We start from the raw sequence: 16,535 nt of genomic DNA, 5'->3' as shown, positions 1-16,535 counted from the left end.
ATCCATTTGAGTTTGGAAACGGAATACTACTGACATTTAGTCAACCTTGTACTGTTGGACCGCCAAAAAGGGAATATGCGCACGAGGAGGGAGCGATTTAGACCCAAGAGAGACTGTGGTATATACCTCTTAGAACAGTATCAAAAGCCCCGCACGCTTAACTAGTTCAACATAATGCCTAGTGCTGGTTGTAACCAACAACTGCCCCCCACGAGCAAACCACCGAAAACTGACGATCTTTTTATTCTTTCCCTTTCTCACAGCCCCCCAAAAAACAGAAAGTCTAGCAGCACCCACAGAGTTGGAGAACCAGAGAAAAGATGAATTGAAGATTCACAGAGTGTCTTGCATGTCATGTTTGCAGACTTGGAGAATGGCCTAATGGGTAGTGGGATTTGGGGAGGGCCTTATTCGCCTCTCTGAATTCCCATAACCTTTATTTTTGTATGGTTGATCATTCACTCTGTAGTCTGCTGCAACCAAGAAAGTCTGGATAAGTGCAAGAGGGTTCAAGAAAGTCAAGGGAGCAGATACAGAAAGTGAAAGAAAATTCAAGAATTCAAGTTCTGGGTTGGTTAATTTATGATTGGAGTGTTTTTTTTTTCTGGATGTGCTGTGGGGTTGATTGAGCCTTGCGGTGGAAATAATCTTGATGAGCTGCAAAATGGTAACTTTCGTGTTATTTTGCAGTTCATGCTTCATCTTATTTTTGAATATTGGGTCACTTTTTGTCTATGTCAACCAAATTATGGTTCGGATGTCTTGTGTGGAAGCTTTGCCATGAAGTTTCAGTTCGTTTTTGTTACAACTTGTTGTTTTCTTCAGAGTTTTAATGATTGTCTTGATTATTTGTCTTTTAACTGTATTGAATAAAGTAATTTATAGTATAGGGTCATCACTTAAATTTGTTGCTTTACCTCTATTTTTCTATGAGCTCGTAGTGGATATTTCTAGGCTAGAAATGTTCTTATGAAGTTGAATTTGTTAGAGATTTCTTGAAGGTACGCATTTATTTTGGATTTTATGCATGTATGCTAGCTGGCTCAGCATTTTACATATTTGGCGTCAAATTTCAATTTCAACTCTGTGGTAGATTCCTTGATTATTGAGGTGGAAAAAAGAGTAAACTTTCTATGATCATTTTAGTTTTTCTTTTCCCCCCTCCTTTGTTTTGGTGTTTAAGAGGGTGCAAACCAAGAACCAGGACGGGAAAGGGGAATCTAAAGGATGAGACACTGACGATGGGTTCTTGAATCTATTTACTTCATATTCATGTACTTACTTCGTGGGAGAGTTCTATCCGGTTGATTGAACGATCTGCCAAGAGTGAGACTTAAGGAAAGATAAGAAGAAACAAATTTATTTATGCGGCAAAGCAAAAACAATGTGAACCCAAAAAAAAAAAAAAAAAAAAAAAAGACACAAGATGTGCTCTTCTTTTCTTGAACACACAGTCTAAGAGGTTTTTATTTCGTATTATGGATGATGCATGTCAAAACTCGAAAAAATATTAGTAGAAAATCCATTGTACTTTTCTTTTCTTGAAACAAAATGAAGTAGAAGATCTAGGAAGTTCTCTTGCCATACCGTGGCTTTGATGGGGTTCTAAGATTTCCTTTACTCTTTAAAGTTCCATTTATGAGTGCAATATGATTGATATCGGATACAAGAAAGAGAGATCCCAATTCAAAGTGTTATAATCTGATTTCAGCTTCAATACAATTTTCACTACTGCATGCAATTCACAAGAAAATGTCACAATGATAGAGGTTTACAATTAGATAGTGTTAATTTCTTGTTTCATTTCACTTTCTCCAATTTGGAGAGGATCAGATCTGTGGAATTGCATTATTATTTCCTCAATGACAAAAAGCAGAGAAGATTGTCACTACATGATTATGTTCTGTAATTGTTTCTTCAATTGAGAAAAAAAATGAACACATGAGATGATTTCTTTGCCTGGAGACTCTGTGTGTGTGTTTTTTTGTATGTGTGTGTGTGTGTGGCACTGACTCTAAAAGGTGGCATGTTTGCAGGTTCTCTGGACATTATAAAGGCAAAAGAAGCATTACTGGTATCTGAAGAGCAAGAGTAGTCATTCTGGTAGACCAGAGTTTAAAATGTTCTTTTCTTGATTGCACGTTGTGCATGTCAGATCGATATCACCATGGCTGATTGGTAACTCTGTGCACCAGATTCTGTCATTTTGTGGTTAAATCAACATTTTTCCTGAAGGCAAATCATTAACCTCTGGCAGCGGGTGGATTTCACAGACATTTTGGTTTTTCTCAGGGGCAAATCTCCTTTGGCAATATAAATCTGGTTGTGGAAGACAGTTCCTTTTAGGCAGCAATATATATATCTCTCTAGATTTGAAGTATTGACAGCAATATATATATCTCTAGATTTGAAATATTAGCTCTTTCGGGCAAATCTCCTTTGGCAAATTTTTAAGTTCCTCTATTGTGCTGAGATTTCTCTACAATACGAGAGAAGGGTTCCTTACGTGTTTGAAAACAATTAACTTACAAGCTATGTCCAGGTGTCATGGGACTTTAGCACCAAGCTGTTAGGAACAAGGGCTTTGTAATGGAATCTGCATCTCGGTTGTTTAAATAATTTCTTCTGCTAGCTTCTACTAGTGGGAAAATTCGTCCATTCATTGGGCAAATCTCCTTTGGCATTTAGGAGTCTACATTAGACTTCTTTCGCTCTTCTGGGGCAAATCTCCTTTGGCAATTCATCTCCAATATCTTGGAGAAATATTGTGATCTGTGATACATGATCAATTGATTGAGAAGACACATTGTATCATCTCTTGCTTCTCTACTTTCTTTTTGAGGAAGACATTTCATCTTACTTGCAGTACATCCATAGAAGGATTCCGCTCAATCTGGCAAAGATATACATTGTAAAGCGGGAGGTGAGGATAATTATGTATACCTGGTAGTGCCTCTTTTAACCATTTCAAGTATCATGTTCTTGTATTCTGTTCAACTAGTATCACTTGCAAAAATCAAGTAGTAGACTAAGCTTACTTCATTTTGTCTTCTTAAGTGCCGTATGCTTTCTCCTTCAACATTTAAATCTTGTTGAAGAATAGGGCAATTTGTCAACTCCCCAAATATCTTACCATCTTCCCTTAGTCAAGACCAGGTCTTTAGCACTAATACATGTCACATGACCAATGTTCAGGTAGAAGCTTCGATCTCTCAACCTGAGCCTTTCTGTTGAAGTTTTCTTTAACTTGTTAACTTGTGATCAACATCACTGAGGCCAAAAAAAACAAGGGGATCAAGGATCTGCATCTATAATTCTGAATAGAAACAGGTAATAAGTTGCATTCTGACCTCATATTCAAATTCCAAATTCCATTTCTTTTTTTACGCAATATTTGGCTTACCAAATTTTAGTAATTCTTGCAGGAATCTGCTTCATGGATTTGCGCCTCACAGACTTTGACAGTTTCAGTGAAAGCAGTAGCAGTGAGGATCAGGATGATGTTGAATTTCTTTATGGTGGACATGCATCTTCTATTCTTTCGAGTCTTGAGGAATCCATTGGCAAAATTGATGATTTCCTCTCATTTGAAAGAGGATTCATGCATGGGGATATTGTCTGTTCTGCAAAAGATCCATCTGGGCAGATGGGAAAAGTGGTAGATGTGGATCTCACTGTGGACTTGGAGAATGTTCATGGAAGCAAAATTCGAGATGTCAATTGCAAAATTTTGAAAAAAATTCGATCTGTATCAGTAGGCGACTATGTGGTGTACGGTGCCTGGCTGGGAAAAGTGCAAAACATAGTTGATTGCATAACTGTTCTTTTTGATGATGGAACAAAGTCTGAATTCTCTACAATGGGTCCAGAGAAGCTTGTACCTATTTCTCCAGACTTACTTGAAGATTCCCTTTATCCTTTCTATCCAGGACAGAGAGTACAGGTGGAATCTTTACCTGTCTCGAAACCAACCAGGTGGTTATGTGGTATGAAAAAGGATAATAGAAATCAAGGCACTGTCTGTTCAGTGGATGCTGGACTTGTGTATGTAAATTGGCTTGGTTGTGAAGTGGTAGGACAAAAGATATCTACTCCCTCATCTTTGCAAGATTTAAAAAACTTGACCTTGTTGCCATGTTTCACTCAAGCAAACTGGCAGCTAGGTGATTGGTGTATACCAGTAATTGACTGCAAGGCTCTGAATGAAAATAGTTTTTTAAGTCCACCAGCTAAAGGACTTATTGATGGAAAAGAAAAATCAGAAGGTATATCTCAAAGAGGCAACTTGGTTCATCACTTCCAGGGAATTGCAGTTATCACAAAGACAAAGACAAAAGTCAATGTGCTATGGCAGGATGGTAGCCTTTCAGTTGGACTAGATTCAAACTCTCTGCTTCCTGTGAGTGTAGTTGATGCGCATGATTTCTGGCCTGAGCAATTCGTGCTAGAAAAGGGAATCTGCGATGATTTGCCTGTTCCCAGTGTCCAAAGATGGGGCATTGTGAAATGTGTAGATGCTAAAGAAAGAACTGTGAAGGTGGAGTGGAGAACTGTTTCCATAGATCAAGCAACCAGCGTTAAGCTAGAGCAGATGGAGGAAATTGTTAGTGCATATGAATTGGTTGAACACCCAGACTACTCATATGCTGTTGGTGCTGTAGTTATTAGGTTGCAGAAGTATCATTTTGTTTATCAATCTTCTGGAAAAGTTTCTGGAAACCACTTGATATCAAAATGGGGTGCAGTTACAGGCACTGAGACATATCCTACATATACTGATACATGTGAATGCCTGAATGGAAATTCCTGCCATGATTTCTCGTGCTGCTTTGGCATTGTAGTTGGCTTCAAAGGTGGGGATGTTCAAGTGAAATGGGCTAATGGTGCTACAACTATGGTACTTGCTTCCCCAACTAGAGTGTGTTAAGTGTGTCCAGGTGTATTGTGAATTCTTATGCATAATGTAATGCATCACTACAGATGGAAACATATCATATTCATATGTCCCACTGAAAGTTAATGGTGGTTTGGTCGTACGTTTTGCAAATGTGTATTTATGCCATAATGTGTCTGTAATAGTATTTACAGCCTATTGAGAAGTCATTTTTTGCCTGCAAATCTAAAAAGTTAACTAGTGTGATGTTGTGAAATATGAAGTGTGTCTCTTCGTTGAATTTGTATTTGATGGCCTTCTTGAATCTTGGAATGTCACTGTAGGTTGCACCATATGAGATCTATCAAGTTGACAAATTTGAAGGTTTATCTGCCACAGTTGCACCTTACAATGGACACACTGAGCCATCAAATGAGGAGATGATTGTGCTTGGCGACCAATCTTTGGAATATATGGAGAAGGTGATCCTCTCTCTCTCTCTCTCTCTCTCTCTCAACTCCTTTCCCCTCTTTTCCATGATTGAAAAACTAAGATGTGGTTGGCAATGTTAAGCTTAATCATTGACTTTTAAGAACTTAAAATACTTGAAAACAGAATATGAGAATAAATGGAGTTAAATTTGATCGGGAAGCCTGAAGCTAAAAATTTTGTCATCAATGCCAGACCGGTGGCCAAATGTTAATAAAGCCTTCACAATATTCCTCTGATTTCTTTTGTGAAGGAAATATTAACTTGTGTGCAGGTGTTTGCCATGATATTCTAAATAACGAGCATATGTTTCAATGTTTGTGGGAAATATGAACTGAAATAATTATATGCCTATGTCAGGACCAATCAGGTTTCAAGGCTGACAGAGAAGAGATTGAAAATAAGTTAATCAGCTCTAGTTCCTCTTCTTTCCCTCAAGCAGCCATTGGACTTTTCACTACGATCACCTCAACCCTCTTTGGCTCCCTGGGTAGTTCACTATTTGGAGCATACAGATGGTTATCAAAAGACGAGGAAAAGGCTGTTATCTTTAGTGAGGAGGAACTTGAACTTTGTGACATACATCCGGTTAGTACACCAGTGGATATAGGTGAAATAGAGACAACTAAGGAAACAAATTCAGTGCAGCACACCAAAGAGGTTGAAGAAGAAAAGGATTGTGTGCTTCCATGTAACAATAAGCATCCTGAATTCTTCAGGCGATTTGATATGGTTAATGATTGCTCTGACCACCATTTTGTTGATGGTGCTGGAAAGGGCCGGCAATCTTCCCAGGTTTGACATATGAAAGATTTAGATCGTCTTCAAGAGCGTGCTCAGTTTTCTTCCTTTTCTTTCTCTTTTTTGTTTTTTTTTTTGTTTCTTGATTTGATAAGGTTTTTGTTTCTTTGTAGATGAATCGAGCTTGGCTGAAAAGAGTCCAGAAAGAATGGAGCATTTTAGAAAAAAATCTTCCAGGTGAGAAACTTTAACTTTCTCTCAGGCTCAGCATTAGCATTTCTCATTGTATTCAATCACTTCTAAGAAATGTTGACTGAACATGTACCACAATCCTCTTGCACATTCCCCCATCCGCCAGTAGTTGCAATATTATATTTCCTATTGTTTTTGTTAAGGGGGAAATAATTTGGTTGTATAGATAGGAGTTCTAAGTATTGAATAGATTTAACAATAGATAACAGCACTGTCAAAGCACACTAGTGACTTGTATAGAGGGAAAGAGATAAATTCTTGTATCTAATTTAGTAGTTCTACTTATGTGACCTCTTTTCTCCTTTTGGCATATAATGATAAGTTGAAAAAAATTTGTGGGACCTTTTATATGTTGAATAAGATTTTTTAGTGCAGTATGCTTCTATTGTAATATAACCTGATTTTACTTTATGGCATAGAACAATTTGTTTAAATGTGAATTTGGGAATCTTTGATATATACATTTGGAATTGGTTGTATATTAGTACCATGGGGTGTGGCAGCTATATTTTATTACCATTTTAACTTGGAAATACTTTCTGTACAGAAACGGTCTTTGTTCGTACATATGAGGAAAGAATGGATCTTCTGCGAGCTGTTCTTGTAGGGGCTCCTGGAACACCATATCACGATGGATTATTTTTCTTTGACATTTTTCTTCCCCTGGAGTATCCTTATCAACCACCTGTAAGTACTACTTTTTGCTGCTTACTATGATTATACTTGGAATCATTCAATTGGATAGCAAAATCTCTTTTCCACTGAAATGGCTATTTTTCTTGATAAACTCTAATTAGATTTTATGTGATGTCACTGAACAATTTAGAACTTTGGGGCAATGAATTTAGTACTTAATTGAATTGCAATACCTTTGCCATTGTAAATGCAACAATAATAATCACATATAGGGCATTGACGGTGTATTTTGAACTGATGCTGATGAAATTTCGGCACATGAAAATTTCAGATGGTGTACTACAATTCTGGTGGACTTCGTGTCAATCCTAATTTATACGAGTCAGGCAAAATTTGCCTTAGTCTCCTCAATACATGGACAGGGTCTGGAAGTGAAGTTTGGAATCCTGAAAATTCTACAATTCTTCAAGTTCTCCTGTCCCTCCAAGCTCTTGTCCTTAATGAAAAGCCTTATTTCAATGAGGCTGGATATGATTCGCAGATTGGAAAATCTGAGGGTGAGAAGAACTCAGTGAGCTACAATGAAAATGCATTCCTTGTTAACTGCAAGTCCATGTTATACCTACTACGCAAGCCACCCAAGGTAAGCTTATCTGTTTGCCCCTATCATTACGGGGACTACAGTAATAGCTAGTCCTTTTAATTAGAGCAACCTGATGACATGATTCCCGTTCTGCTAAAACGAGTTTTAACTCCTCCTAGTTAAACTTAATTGTAAAGTCTAGACAGTGATTCCCTTCTAATGGAATTATTGTAGCTTGGAATATATACAAGGTCGAACAGTAATTGTCTTGGGAGATATTCATGATTGAGCTACGCTTTAAAGATGTCTCTGATAAAAATAACTCCTTTACCAAAGTGAATGTACTAGTTTAGATTGACTAAGACGTCTACTCTATGAGACAATACTAAGAAACCTTTTTTATCAACTGAAAGAAAACAAAGATTGCTCAAGTCTTGATGTGTCTTGTTCAATTTGGTGCAGCATTTTGAGGCACTGGTTGTGGAGCACTTTAGTCAACATTGCAAACATATTCTATTGGCTTGTAAGGCATATATGAATGGAGCTCCGGTAGGTTCAGCTTATGGAAATGAGAAAATTGCACAAGGAATAAGAATTGAAAGCTCTATGGGGTTCAAGATCATGCTTACCAAGCTCTTCCCTAGACTTGTTGAAGCATTCTCCAGTAAGGGTATGGACTGCAGCGACGTATTAAAGCAGGATAGTAATCATTGACCATTATAAAGAAATTTGTAGCTTGTCTATGTTATTAAATTTACCTTATTCTGCAGTTGCATTGTCTTATGAGTGTGCAAGTACAGTTCCTGGCACCCAAACCAGTTTACTCTGGTGCTTATGTTGTTTGTGAATGTATGTGAGGACAAAGGCATGAGAAAACACCGCATGTTCTGCTATGTATCTGTAATTCTGTATATAGGCTTGAAATAAATTTCAGTCAACCAAAAAAATGCTCTGTTGCTGCAGATCTGCTCCTAAACTGTAAGCTTGCAGTTGCTGGAGAAAAATGCAGTAACAGCTAGTTGACTGGAGGGTTTGTTGAGTATTAGTTATCTGTGTATATCTTATTTCTTTTTCTGCAATGTTGATCTCAGTCAAGGGGAATATTTGAGCAACGATTGGATATCAGTTCTTGTATGTCTTGCTGCCTCAGTTAATGAGAGAAAGGTTGAAGGGTGTCAGGATCAGCACTATACTGCTAGTTGCTGCTGCTGCTGCTGTGAGTTGTAAAGCAACTATACTGATAGAGTGATAGTGCTCATGTCATATCCAACCAAAGGTGGTGCAAATTTCCCAGATTCCGGGTGATTGGATTCTAGTAATGTAATCATTCCCTCCTTGTCAGCGGAAGGACATCATGTATATATATATATACTAGGTGCGGTCCCCGCGCGATGCGCGGGCGTCATGGGACTTTTTTTTTATTTTTTTTATTTTTTATTATTGCGTTGAGAAGTTAAGTGAAATGCATATTTTGTAAAAGATTAATGGACTGCGTCTGTGATATAGATAATTTTTCAGGTCTTTTGAAGAGGATAGATTTATGTGGATCATTGTCTATATCCAATTTACAGGATCATGCAAGCATATTTAGACATATTTACAGCTGAAGCTTCTTAGAGCTCTTTGCACTTTCAAAAGTGGTGAAGGGTTGCAAGCTTAATTGTTGTAGTCGTCGGTTCGTTGTTTTTTGATGGGGCTCTCTGTCAGTTTGAATGCGGTCAGGAGATTGCTGTCTATATTTGTTGAAGATTCTGGTGTGTGTGCAACTTCGGTTGTTTATGGGTGTGGTGGAGAGTCGATGAGCATTGTTGTGTTTTTTTCTCCACTAAGGCCGCTGGAGCTGCTCTGTGAAGTGCTGGTCACGTTGGGAAGTTTGTGTACCATAATGGCTGACTTGGACGGATAATAACCAGACGATGGAGTTGCAGATATAAGAAGCAGGAAAGGACAAAGTTAGCAAACGAAGCTAGAAGTCGACAAAAGAAAGAAAGAGGAAGTTGTTTAAGAGGTGGAAATTGTTTAAAAGCTGCAAAGAAGAAAACGGAAGGTGATGAATAGAACATGCAACAAGAATACAATCATTATATACTCGAAGAGAAATAGAGTCATTACCTTCTTCGATACAAAGAAAGGACAGACGGCAGAAAACTAAAACTCCAGTTGGAATTACCTTCTTCGACACAAAGAAAGGACAGACGGCAGAAAACTAAAACTCCAGTTGGAACGCAAAAAAAGAATGCAGCGACACAAATGCAATTTCAAAGATATCAGTATGTTAATGGGTTATGACACAAAACCACCATCTATCTATATCTATCTACTATATGAGATATGAGAGATGAGAGATAATGAGCTTTCTGGAACAAAGAAACAAACGGTGTTTCCCTCTGCATGGCAACAGACAGATGCCTCCATTTAAAATTTTTCCCTCTGCATGGCAACAGACAGATGGCTCTATTTTAAATTTTGCCTCACCAACAAAGCTAATGAACCTTGGATTGCACACACTCCAACCATCTGACTGTAATCCGATAAAAGAAAGCAGATGAAACTTAACGAAGCAAATGAAACTGATCCCCGTTTTTTTCTCAAATTTTCCTCACAAACAAAGCAGATGAAATTGCAAGGCGAAAACTGCGGCAAAGAGGAAAATCCAACTGCTTCTTATATATGTGTATAGATATATAGTCTATGAGGACATATATCAGCATGTATGATTGAAGTGAAAAAAAAAAAAAAAAAAAGCCAATCTTCAAGCTAGCCAAATGAAAAGGGCCATGTCCGCGAATTCGTGATGGAGAAAGCCTTGAGACAAGATATGACGGGAATAAATAGTAATGTAGGACGTGTCGATAATCACCATTGTCCTTTTTACTAAGTAATACACAAAGCGACATATGGATTTTGAAAAAGGGTTAAAGGCAATAAATCCCTTTAATTTTTTTCTGACATTTTCTTACGAAAATAAGAATTTTTAGCAAATAAATCTAACTCCCCACAGTAACTCCAAAAGCCGGCAACTTTTGGAGTCCTGTAAGGGACTTATAAACCTAAACCCCAACCCCCCCAATACCAATGTGGGATAGAAAACCTCACAGGGTGCCCCGCTACTAAGAGATAAAGACCCTCCAAGCTCCTGAGAATGAGTTTTCTTTCTGACATTTTCTTACGAAAGTAGAAATTTTTAGCAAATAAATCTAACTCCCCACGATAACTCCAAAAGCCGGCAACTTTGGAGTCCTGTGAGGGACTCAATAAATCCCTTTAACGATTCCCCTGATTTGTAGCTTCAACCTCAACGTCAATTTTGGCGTAATCAACCCTCTTGACTAACGCTAAGACTATCAAATCCATGTACCTCCCCTTTTTTTATTTTTGGAGTGTAAACAAAATTTTAACTTGCATATCTTATTGAGATTTTGTCGAGGAAAGTTGTACATGATGATGAAAGTACGGAAAATTTTGCCAAAATGGTCCCTCACGTTATCAACAACAATTATTTTAGTCCTTCACAATCAAAATTAGCCAAAATAGTCCTTAAAATATTAAAATTTTGCCTATTTAGTCCCAGAGTTTATCTTGGATATCAATTTTTAGTTGAAAAAGTACATGCCTCTCTCAATGCCAGCAATTTTCGAGGGCAAAATGGGATCACAATTCGTTTCTCTCTAGGAAAAGAAAAAATACATGACAATTGCATGATCATCTTCCTAATATAAATCCTAATTCTTATCCACTAAAACTACATAATCAAAAGCTGTCTACAATGAGGCAGATGTTATATAAGTGAAAAAAGTGCAGAAAGTGCAATTGACCTTAGTCTTTCTTGTTCGATTATGGCTTTGGTGGATAAAAATTAGAGTTTTTTGTTCGTTCGGAAGGTGGTCATGTGATCGTCATATGCTTGAAATTTGGGAAAAAAACAAAAACTAATTGTATTCGCATTTTGCCCTTAAAATTGTGGGCATGTTAGTGAGGTGTACACGTTTTGACCAAAAAACCAATTGAAAATGAGCTCTAAGACCAACGGGGTGTATTTCGTCCGATTTTAAATGTGGAGAACTAAAAAAGTTTTTCTCGAAAATATGAGGGACCATTTTGGCAAATTTTCCACAAAAGTGTTGAAGTTATTTTACAAGGATATTGATTTCATTTTCCTCTACTGGAAATGCAATGATTGATATTATACGTTAAAACGTCAATTGGACTAAATAGACAAATGATACAAGAAATGGCCTGCACCAGAGATACAATAACAAGAAAAAGTGGTAACGTTCTCTGTGTCCCTCCCATATGGTTTGCTAAATTCAACTCCGGACAGTTTTTGCTTTTCTTAAGTCCTGTGACATATAGATGAATTTCCCTTTTTGGGTCCTAATGAATGCGCAAAATACCAGTTTTAGAAATAACAAAGAGATGTCATGATACATCCATGAAACTTGATGACATATGTCATATACTATGTTCTCATGGACAAAACTATTAAACTGTGGGAAATTCCTCCACTCCTTTTCCGGGGACCATTTCCTAAATTTAAAGCCTAATTTTTTGATTGCCACATCTATATCTATATGTATTGAGGAAGGGGTTTTTATCAGAGACCCTCTAAATGGCTTCTAAACTTTTCATTCTTTTTTCTAGATTTTTGTATTTATTTTAATACATAAAAAGTAGTGGGTTATAACTAACCCTATCACCAATCAAATTTAAAATTTAAAACATTTCCACTATCTACTTCATAAACTGTTTATACTTTGTTATTTATACTTTAAATCCTTTTTACTCCATAATTAAAGACAAATGCTTATTCGTATGCTATTTTAATACAATGTTACATTTTTATAATTAAAAAATATTTATCCCCAAACTAACCCTATAACCACCCCTACAAATGAGTTTTGCAAATTACAATCACGTTTCAAAAAAATCACAAATGTACAACTAAATGTAAAGTTGAAGGGTAAAGTGCAGCTAAATATAAAGTTAAGGGGGTGTTGAACTTCAACCCATCACGTTTTCGATTGCCTTGTGTTATTTATAATTTTACAACAATTAAAACTTCCATAAGACCATAAGAAAAGATAACAAATATAACATCCATTCATGCTTTCTTATTAATTTAAATAAGTAAGATTATTTACACTCAATTTTTGTTATTCACACTCCAATAATCATTTTGATCATATAAGTTTCAATAATTAGACTATATGATAAAATAAATGATGGAATTGCAAATAATAAAAAATTGAGTGCAAATAACATTTTCTTAAGTAAGAAGTGGCTCCCATGCCTTTCTAATTTAAAAAAGTAGTAGCTCCGCTTATATAGGAATTTGGTTTGAAGTTTATTAGTGGGAGGGTAAATAAAAATAAAATATTGCCAAACTTAGTAAAAGTAAAAAAGTAAATGATAATATTTTTTCTTTAAACTTAGCATTCCTAAGTAAAAGGGCAAAATTAAATAGAAAACAAAAAGGAAATAATGTCGTGGATTTAAAAAATCAAGAATGGTACCATTCATGAAATCTAAATTATGTGATTTAGTAACAATCACGCGGTTTATTTTAAATGATTGAAATTATTACATCTAAAATTCTGTTTGGATTGTGAATTTTAGGAAATATTTTTTTTTATGCATCTCCTCATCACACATTCTACCCCACATACATCACATCAATATAACATTTTTTTCCATACAAATTCTAAAAAATTACAATTCAAACAAACTCTTATTTTATTATCCAATGAAAAATTTTAATTTGACGGTATAATGCTCGAAACACCCTATAATATTACCAAGTTATCACGAATTATATTTGTAACATAATATTTTCAAATTTATATAGTGTTTAGTATATGATATACAAGTTTATTCACAGAAATCTATATAGCCACCGGAAAATTTCCTATGTGGTAAACGGTGATTAGATTAAGTTAATCTATTTGTTGTAATTACTAAACCACAAATTGAAGTTCCCTTTTTAATCTTTTGGAGCAAGAGTCATGCATGATCATGATAGGTGGTTCAATTGCTTGCAAGCTGTCTAGTCTCGGCATTATCACTACATTTATTCTTAGGCTTAATCGTGTGTTAAATATATGCAAGCACCATATCTTATCTCACTCTCCACGCACCCCCCAGCAATGGAGAGTAGTGGACCTCTACTTTTCTTGTTCCCAAAATGCCTAATCAATCGCTCTCTCCTCCCCCTTCTCTTCCTTCTCTTCTTGTCCATCCCCTCAATCACCTCTGCAAACCCTCAAATTATCTACTCGGAGTACTGCAACGACGTCGTCCGGGAGTCCTCCCCATCCTCCACCCAGCCTCTCACGGAAGACCCCATAAAGCTTACGATTTCTAACGCCCGCTTCACATTCTCTTCAGGAAAACATGACGAACCGCACCCGTCAATGTACAACTTCCCCAAGAAGCTGCGCTTTACCACGAGAAGTGCTCAGAGCACCCAGAACGACGGGATTTTCAAAGTGGACGGAGGCGTGGATTTGCGGGGTTTTCGGCTTCAGGGGCATATCAGCAATCACAACCGCCGTGGCCTCAGAATCGTTGTTTACCGGCCACACAGAACGCCGGTGGATCCTTTTTACGTCGACGATGAAGTTCACGACTTTTACCTGAGTGGGTTTTGGAATTCCACCTCTGGGAAGCTCTGTATGGTGGGGTCAGGTGAGGAGAGGAGGTATCGCTCTCTTTTTGCAGTTTTTAAGGTTAACTATCCCAATGCGTCCAGTATTTTCAATAGCTATGTCAATGGTACATTGGAACTTTTGACTGTGGATAGTAAACTTGTCGGATCGTTGAATGTTTTAGGTCTGAATTCGAGGGGTTATGTGTATAAATTGATTAACAAAGAAATTGAGAAAAATGTGTTCCAGCGATTTGATGATTTGTCGAATGGGTCGCTGGGATTAAGGGGGACAGATCAAGTTTGTCAGTTGATTGGGAGAGCTAGGTTTTTGGATTTGGACTATAAAAGCAATTGTGAAAGTGTGAACTGTGATGTTGTCCATGGGGGAAAAGGGGATAGTGCATTGCCGAGCAGTATGACTTTTGATAAGATAGAGTGTCTGGAGAATGGTTATGTGAGGTACTTGTTGCAATTTGGAACTGCTCAGATGAAGTTATCTTCCGAACCTAATGAGACTTTAGTTGCTGAGGGGAAGTGGGATGGTGCGAAGAAGAGGCTTGACATGGTTGCTTGTCGAACTGTGGATGGTCAAGGCACTGTTGGGGATTGTTCGATTCGATTGAGTTTGAGATTCCCAATGGTGTTATCAGTAAGGCAAAGAAATTCTCTGGTTGGGGAGATATGGAGTAGTAGAAGCCCGAATGAATCGGGTTATTTTGGTAGAGTTGAATTTGGGAGTAGGATGCGAAGAGTTATGAGACCTGTTGGGGTGAGGTATGAATATACCGAGATTGAGAATGCAAAGACATCTTGTGCTGGGAAGACGAAACATGATGGAGGCAAAGGTGGGAAATTTCCCAATGCACTGTCACGTGATATGGGTTTTGTCATGTCTGTGAGAAACCAAAAAGGAGAAAGTGTTTCTGGGTACACTTCTCCCCTGTTCATGGGCAATAAACATTTTAGCCAAGATGGAGCATTTGGAGAGGGTGAGTCTACAGGCCAGGTGAGCTACAGCCAAGGTAATTTGGTTAACATCAGCTATGAATTAGTATTTCGCCCTCTACATGGTTTAAATATTAGTCGTGAACTTCCTTCATTCAGTTCACTGCGAATATCTGCTGAGGGAATATATGATTCAAATCTTGGGCACCTTTGCATGGTCGGCTGTTTGTATGTTCCATTACCTTATGTGAAATTTGGGAGAAATTCTTCTCTGGACTGTGAAATCCTCGTTGACATACAGTATCATGAGCTGAATGCAAAAGTTGGAAAAGTTGTCAATGGAACCATACAAAGCAAGAGAATGAAGTCTGACCCTCTTTATTTTGAGCCACTTGAGATTGTTTCACGCTCCCTGTATAAAAGTCAAGCCAAAGAATCTTTATGGACAATGGACCTGGAGATGACCATGGTTCTGGTTTCCAATACATTGGCATGCATCTTTGTAGGATTGCAGCTAGTTTATGTGCAAAAGCATCCAAAAATGCTCCCGTTGATTTCTGTTTTGATGTTGACAGTGGTGACCCTGGCTCACATGATTCCACTGCTCTTGAATTTTGAAGCTCTTTTCTTGTCAAACCGCAATAGGCAGAATGTATATCTTGGTAGTGATGGTTGGCTGGAGGTAAATGAGGTATTAGTAAGAGTCATTACAATGGTGGCTTTCTTGTTGGAGTTTCGTCTTCTTCAGCTGACTTGGTCTGCAAAAGCCAAAGATGAAAGCCGGAAAACCCTCTGCATCTCAGAGAAGAAGGCTTTCTTCTTGTGCCTGCCCCTGTACTTGGGTGGTGGTTTAATTGCTTGGTTTGCTCATCCGTCATCAACGTCTCATGGAAAGGCTTTATCATTCTTGCCAGACTACAAACCTCACCCTCAAAGGCAGTCTTTTTGGGGAGACCTGAAGTCTTTTGCCGGTTTGATACGGGATGGTTTTCTGTTCCCTCAGGTTCTCTTCAATTTGTTTTGTGACACCAGAGAGAGGGCTCTTGCTCCTTCCTTTTATGTTGGGACCACTTTGGTGCGCTTGTTACCTCATGTCTATGATCTTTACAGGGCTCACAGGTCTGTATTATTTTCGCTTAACAAGATATATGCGAATCCGAGACTGGATTACTACTCCACTGCCTGGGATATCATAATCTGTGGTGTTGGTCTCTTGTTAGCATTCCTCATTTTCTTGCAGCAGACATTTGGTGGGCGCTTCCTTCTTCCTAAGAGATTTAGACAAAATTTAGTGTACGAGAGAGTGCCTGTAGTTAACACTGATACAGAATAATTCATGCTTGAGACGACGACTTTGTTTCAATTGCTTA

The 16,535-nt window shown here is 37.6% G+C and overlaps 2 protein-coding genes across 5 annotated transcripts; both read left to right on the top strand.

Moving 5' to 3' along the window:
- Positions 1–35: 35 nt before the first annotated feature.
- On the top strand, positions 36–8,619 carry LOC113726021 (probable ubiquitin-conjugating enzyme E2 24). Of its 4 annotated transcripts, none has more exons than XM_027249476.2 (10): positions 36–667; positions 2,037–2,923; positions 3,196–3,330; positions 3,426–4,897; positions 5,218–5,355; positions 5,723–6,157; positions 6,277–6,340; positions 6,903–7,042; positions 7,323–7,634; positions 8,037–8,619. In XM_027249476.2, the coding sequence occupies exons 4-10, from the start codon at positions 3,437–3,439 to the stop codon at positions 8,286–8,288; spliced, it is 2,802 nt and encodes a 933-aa protein (XP_027105277.1). In that variant the 5' UTR covers positions 36–667; positions 2,037–2,923; positions 3,196–3,330; positions 3,426–3,436; the 3' UTR covers positions 8,289–8,619. The 4 variants fall into 4 exon arrangements, with proteins under 4 accessions (XP_027105277.1, XP_027105278.1, XP_027105280.1 ...); XM_027249477.2 differs by having other exon boundaries at positions 3,414–4,897; XM_027249479.2 differs by having other exon boundaries at positions 2,037–2,946; positions 3,414–4,897.
- A 5,098-nt stretch (positions 8,620–13,717) lies between these two features.
- LOC113723903 (uncharacterized) lies at positions 13,718–16,498 on the top strand. The gene has a single exon (XM_027246862.2). The coding sequence runs from the start codon at positions 13,718–13,720 to the stop codon at positions 16,496–16,498; it is 2,781 nt and encodes a 926-aa protein (XP_027102663.2).
- Positions 16,499–16,535: the final 37 nt, after the last annotated feature.

Source organism: Coffea arabica, chromosome 2c, assembly GCF_036785885.1.
Source record: "Coffea arabica cultivar ET-39 chromosome 2c, Coffea Arabica ET-39 HiFi, whole genome shotgun sequence".
Taxonomy (NCBI): domain Eukaryota; kingdom Viridiplantae; phylum Streptophyta; class Magnoliopsida; order Gentianales; family Rubiaceae; genus Coffea; species Coffea arabica.
Note: the sequence above shows the minus strand (reverse complement) of the source record. Positions and strands in the feature narration are given on the sequence as shown.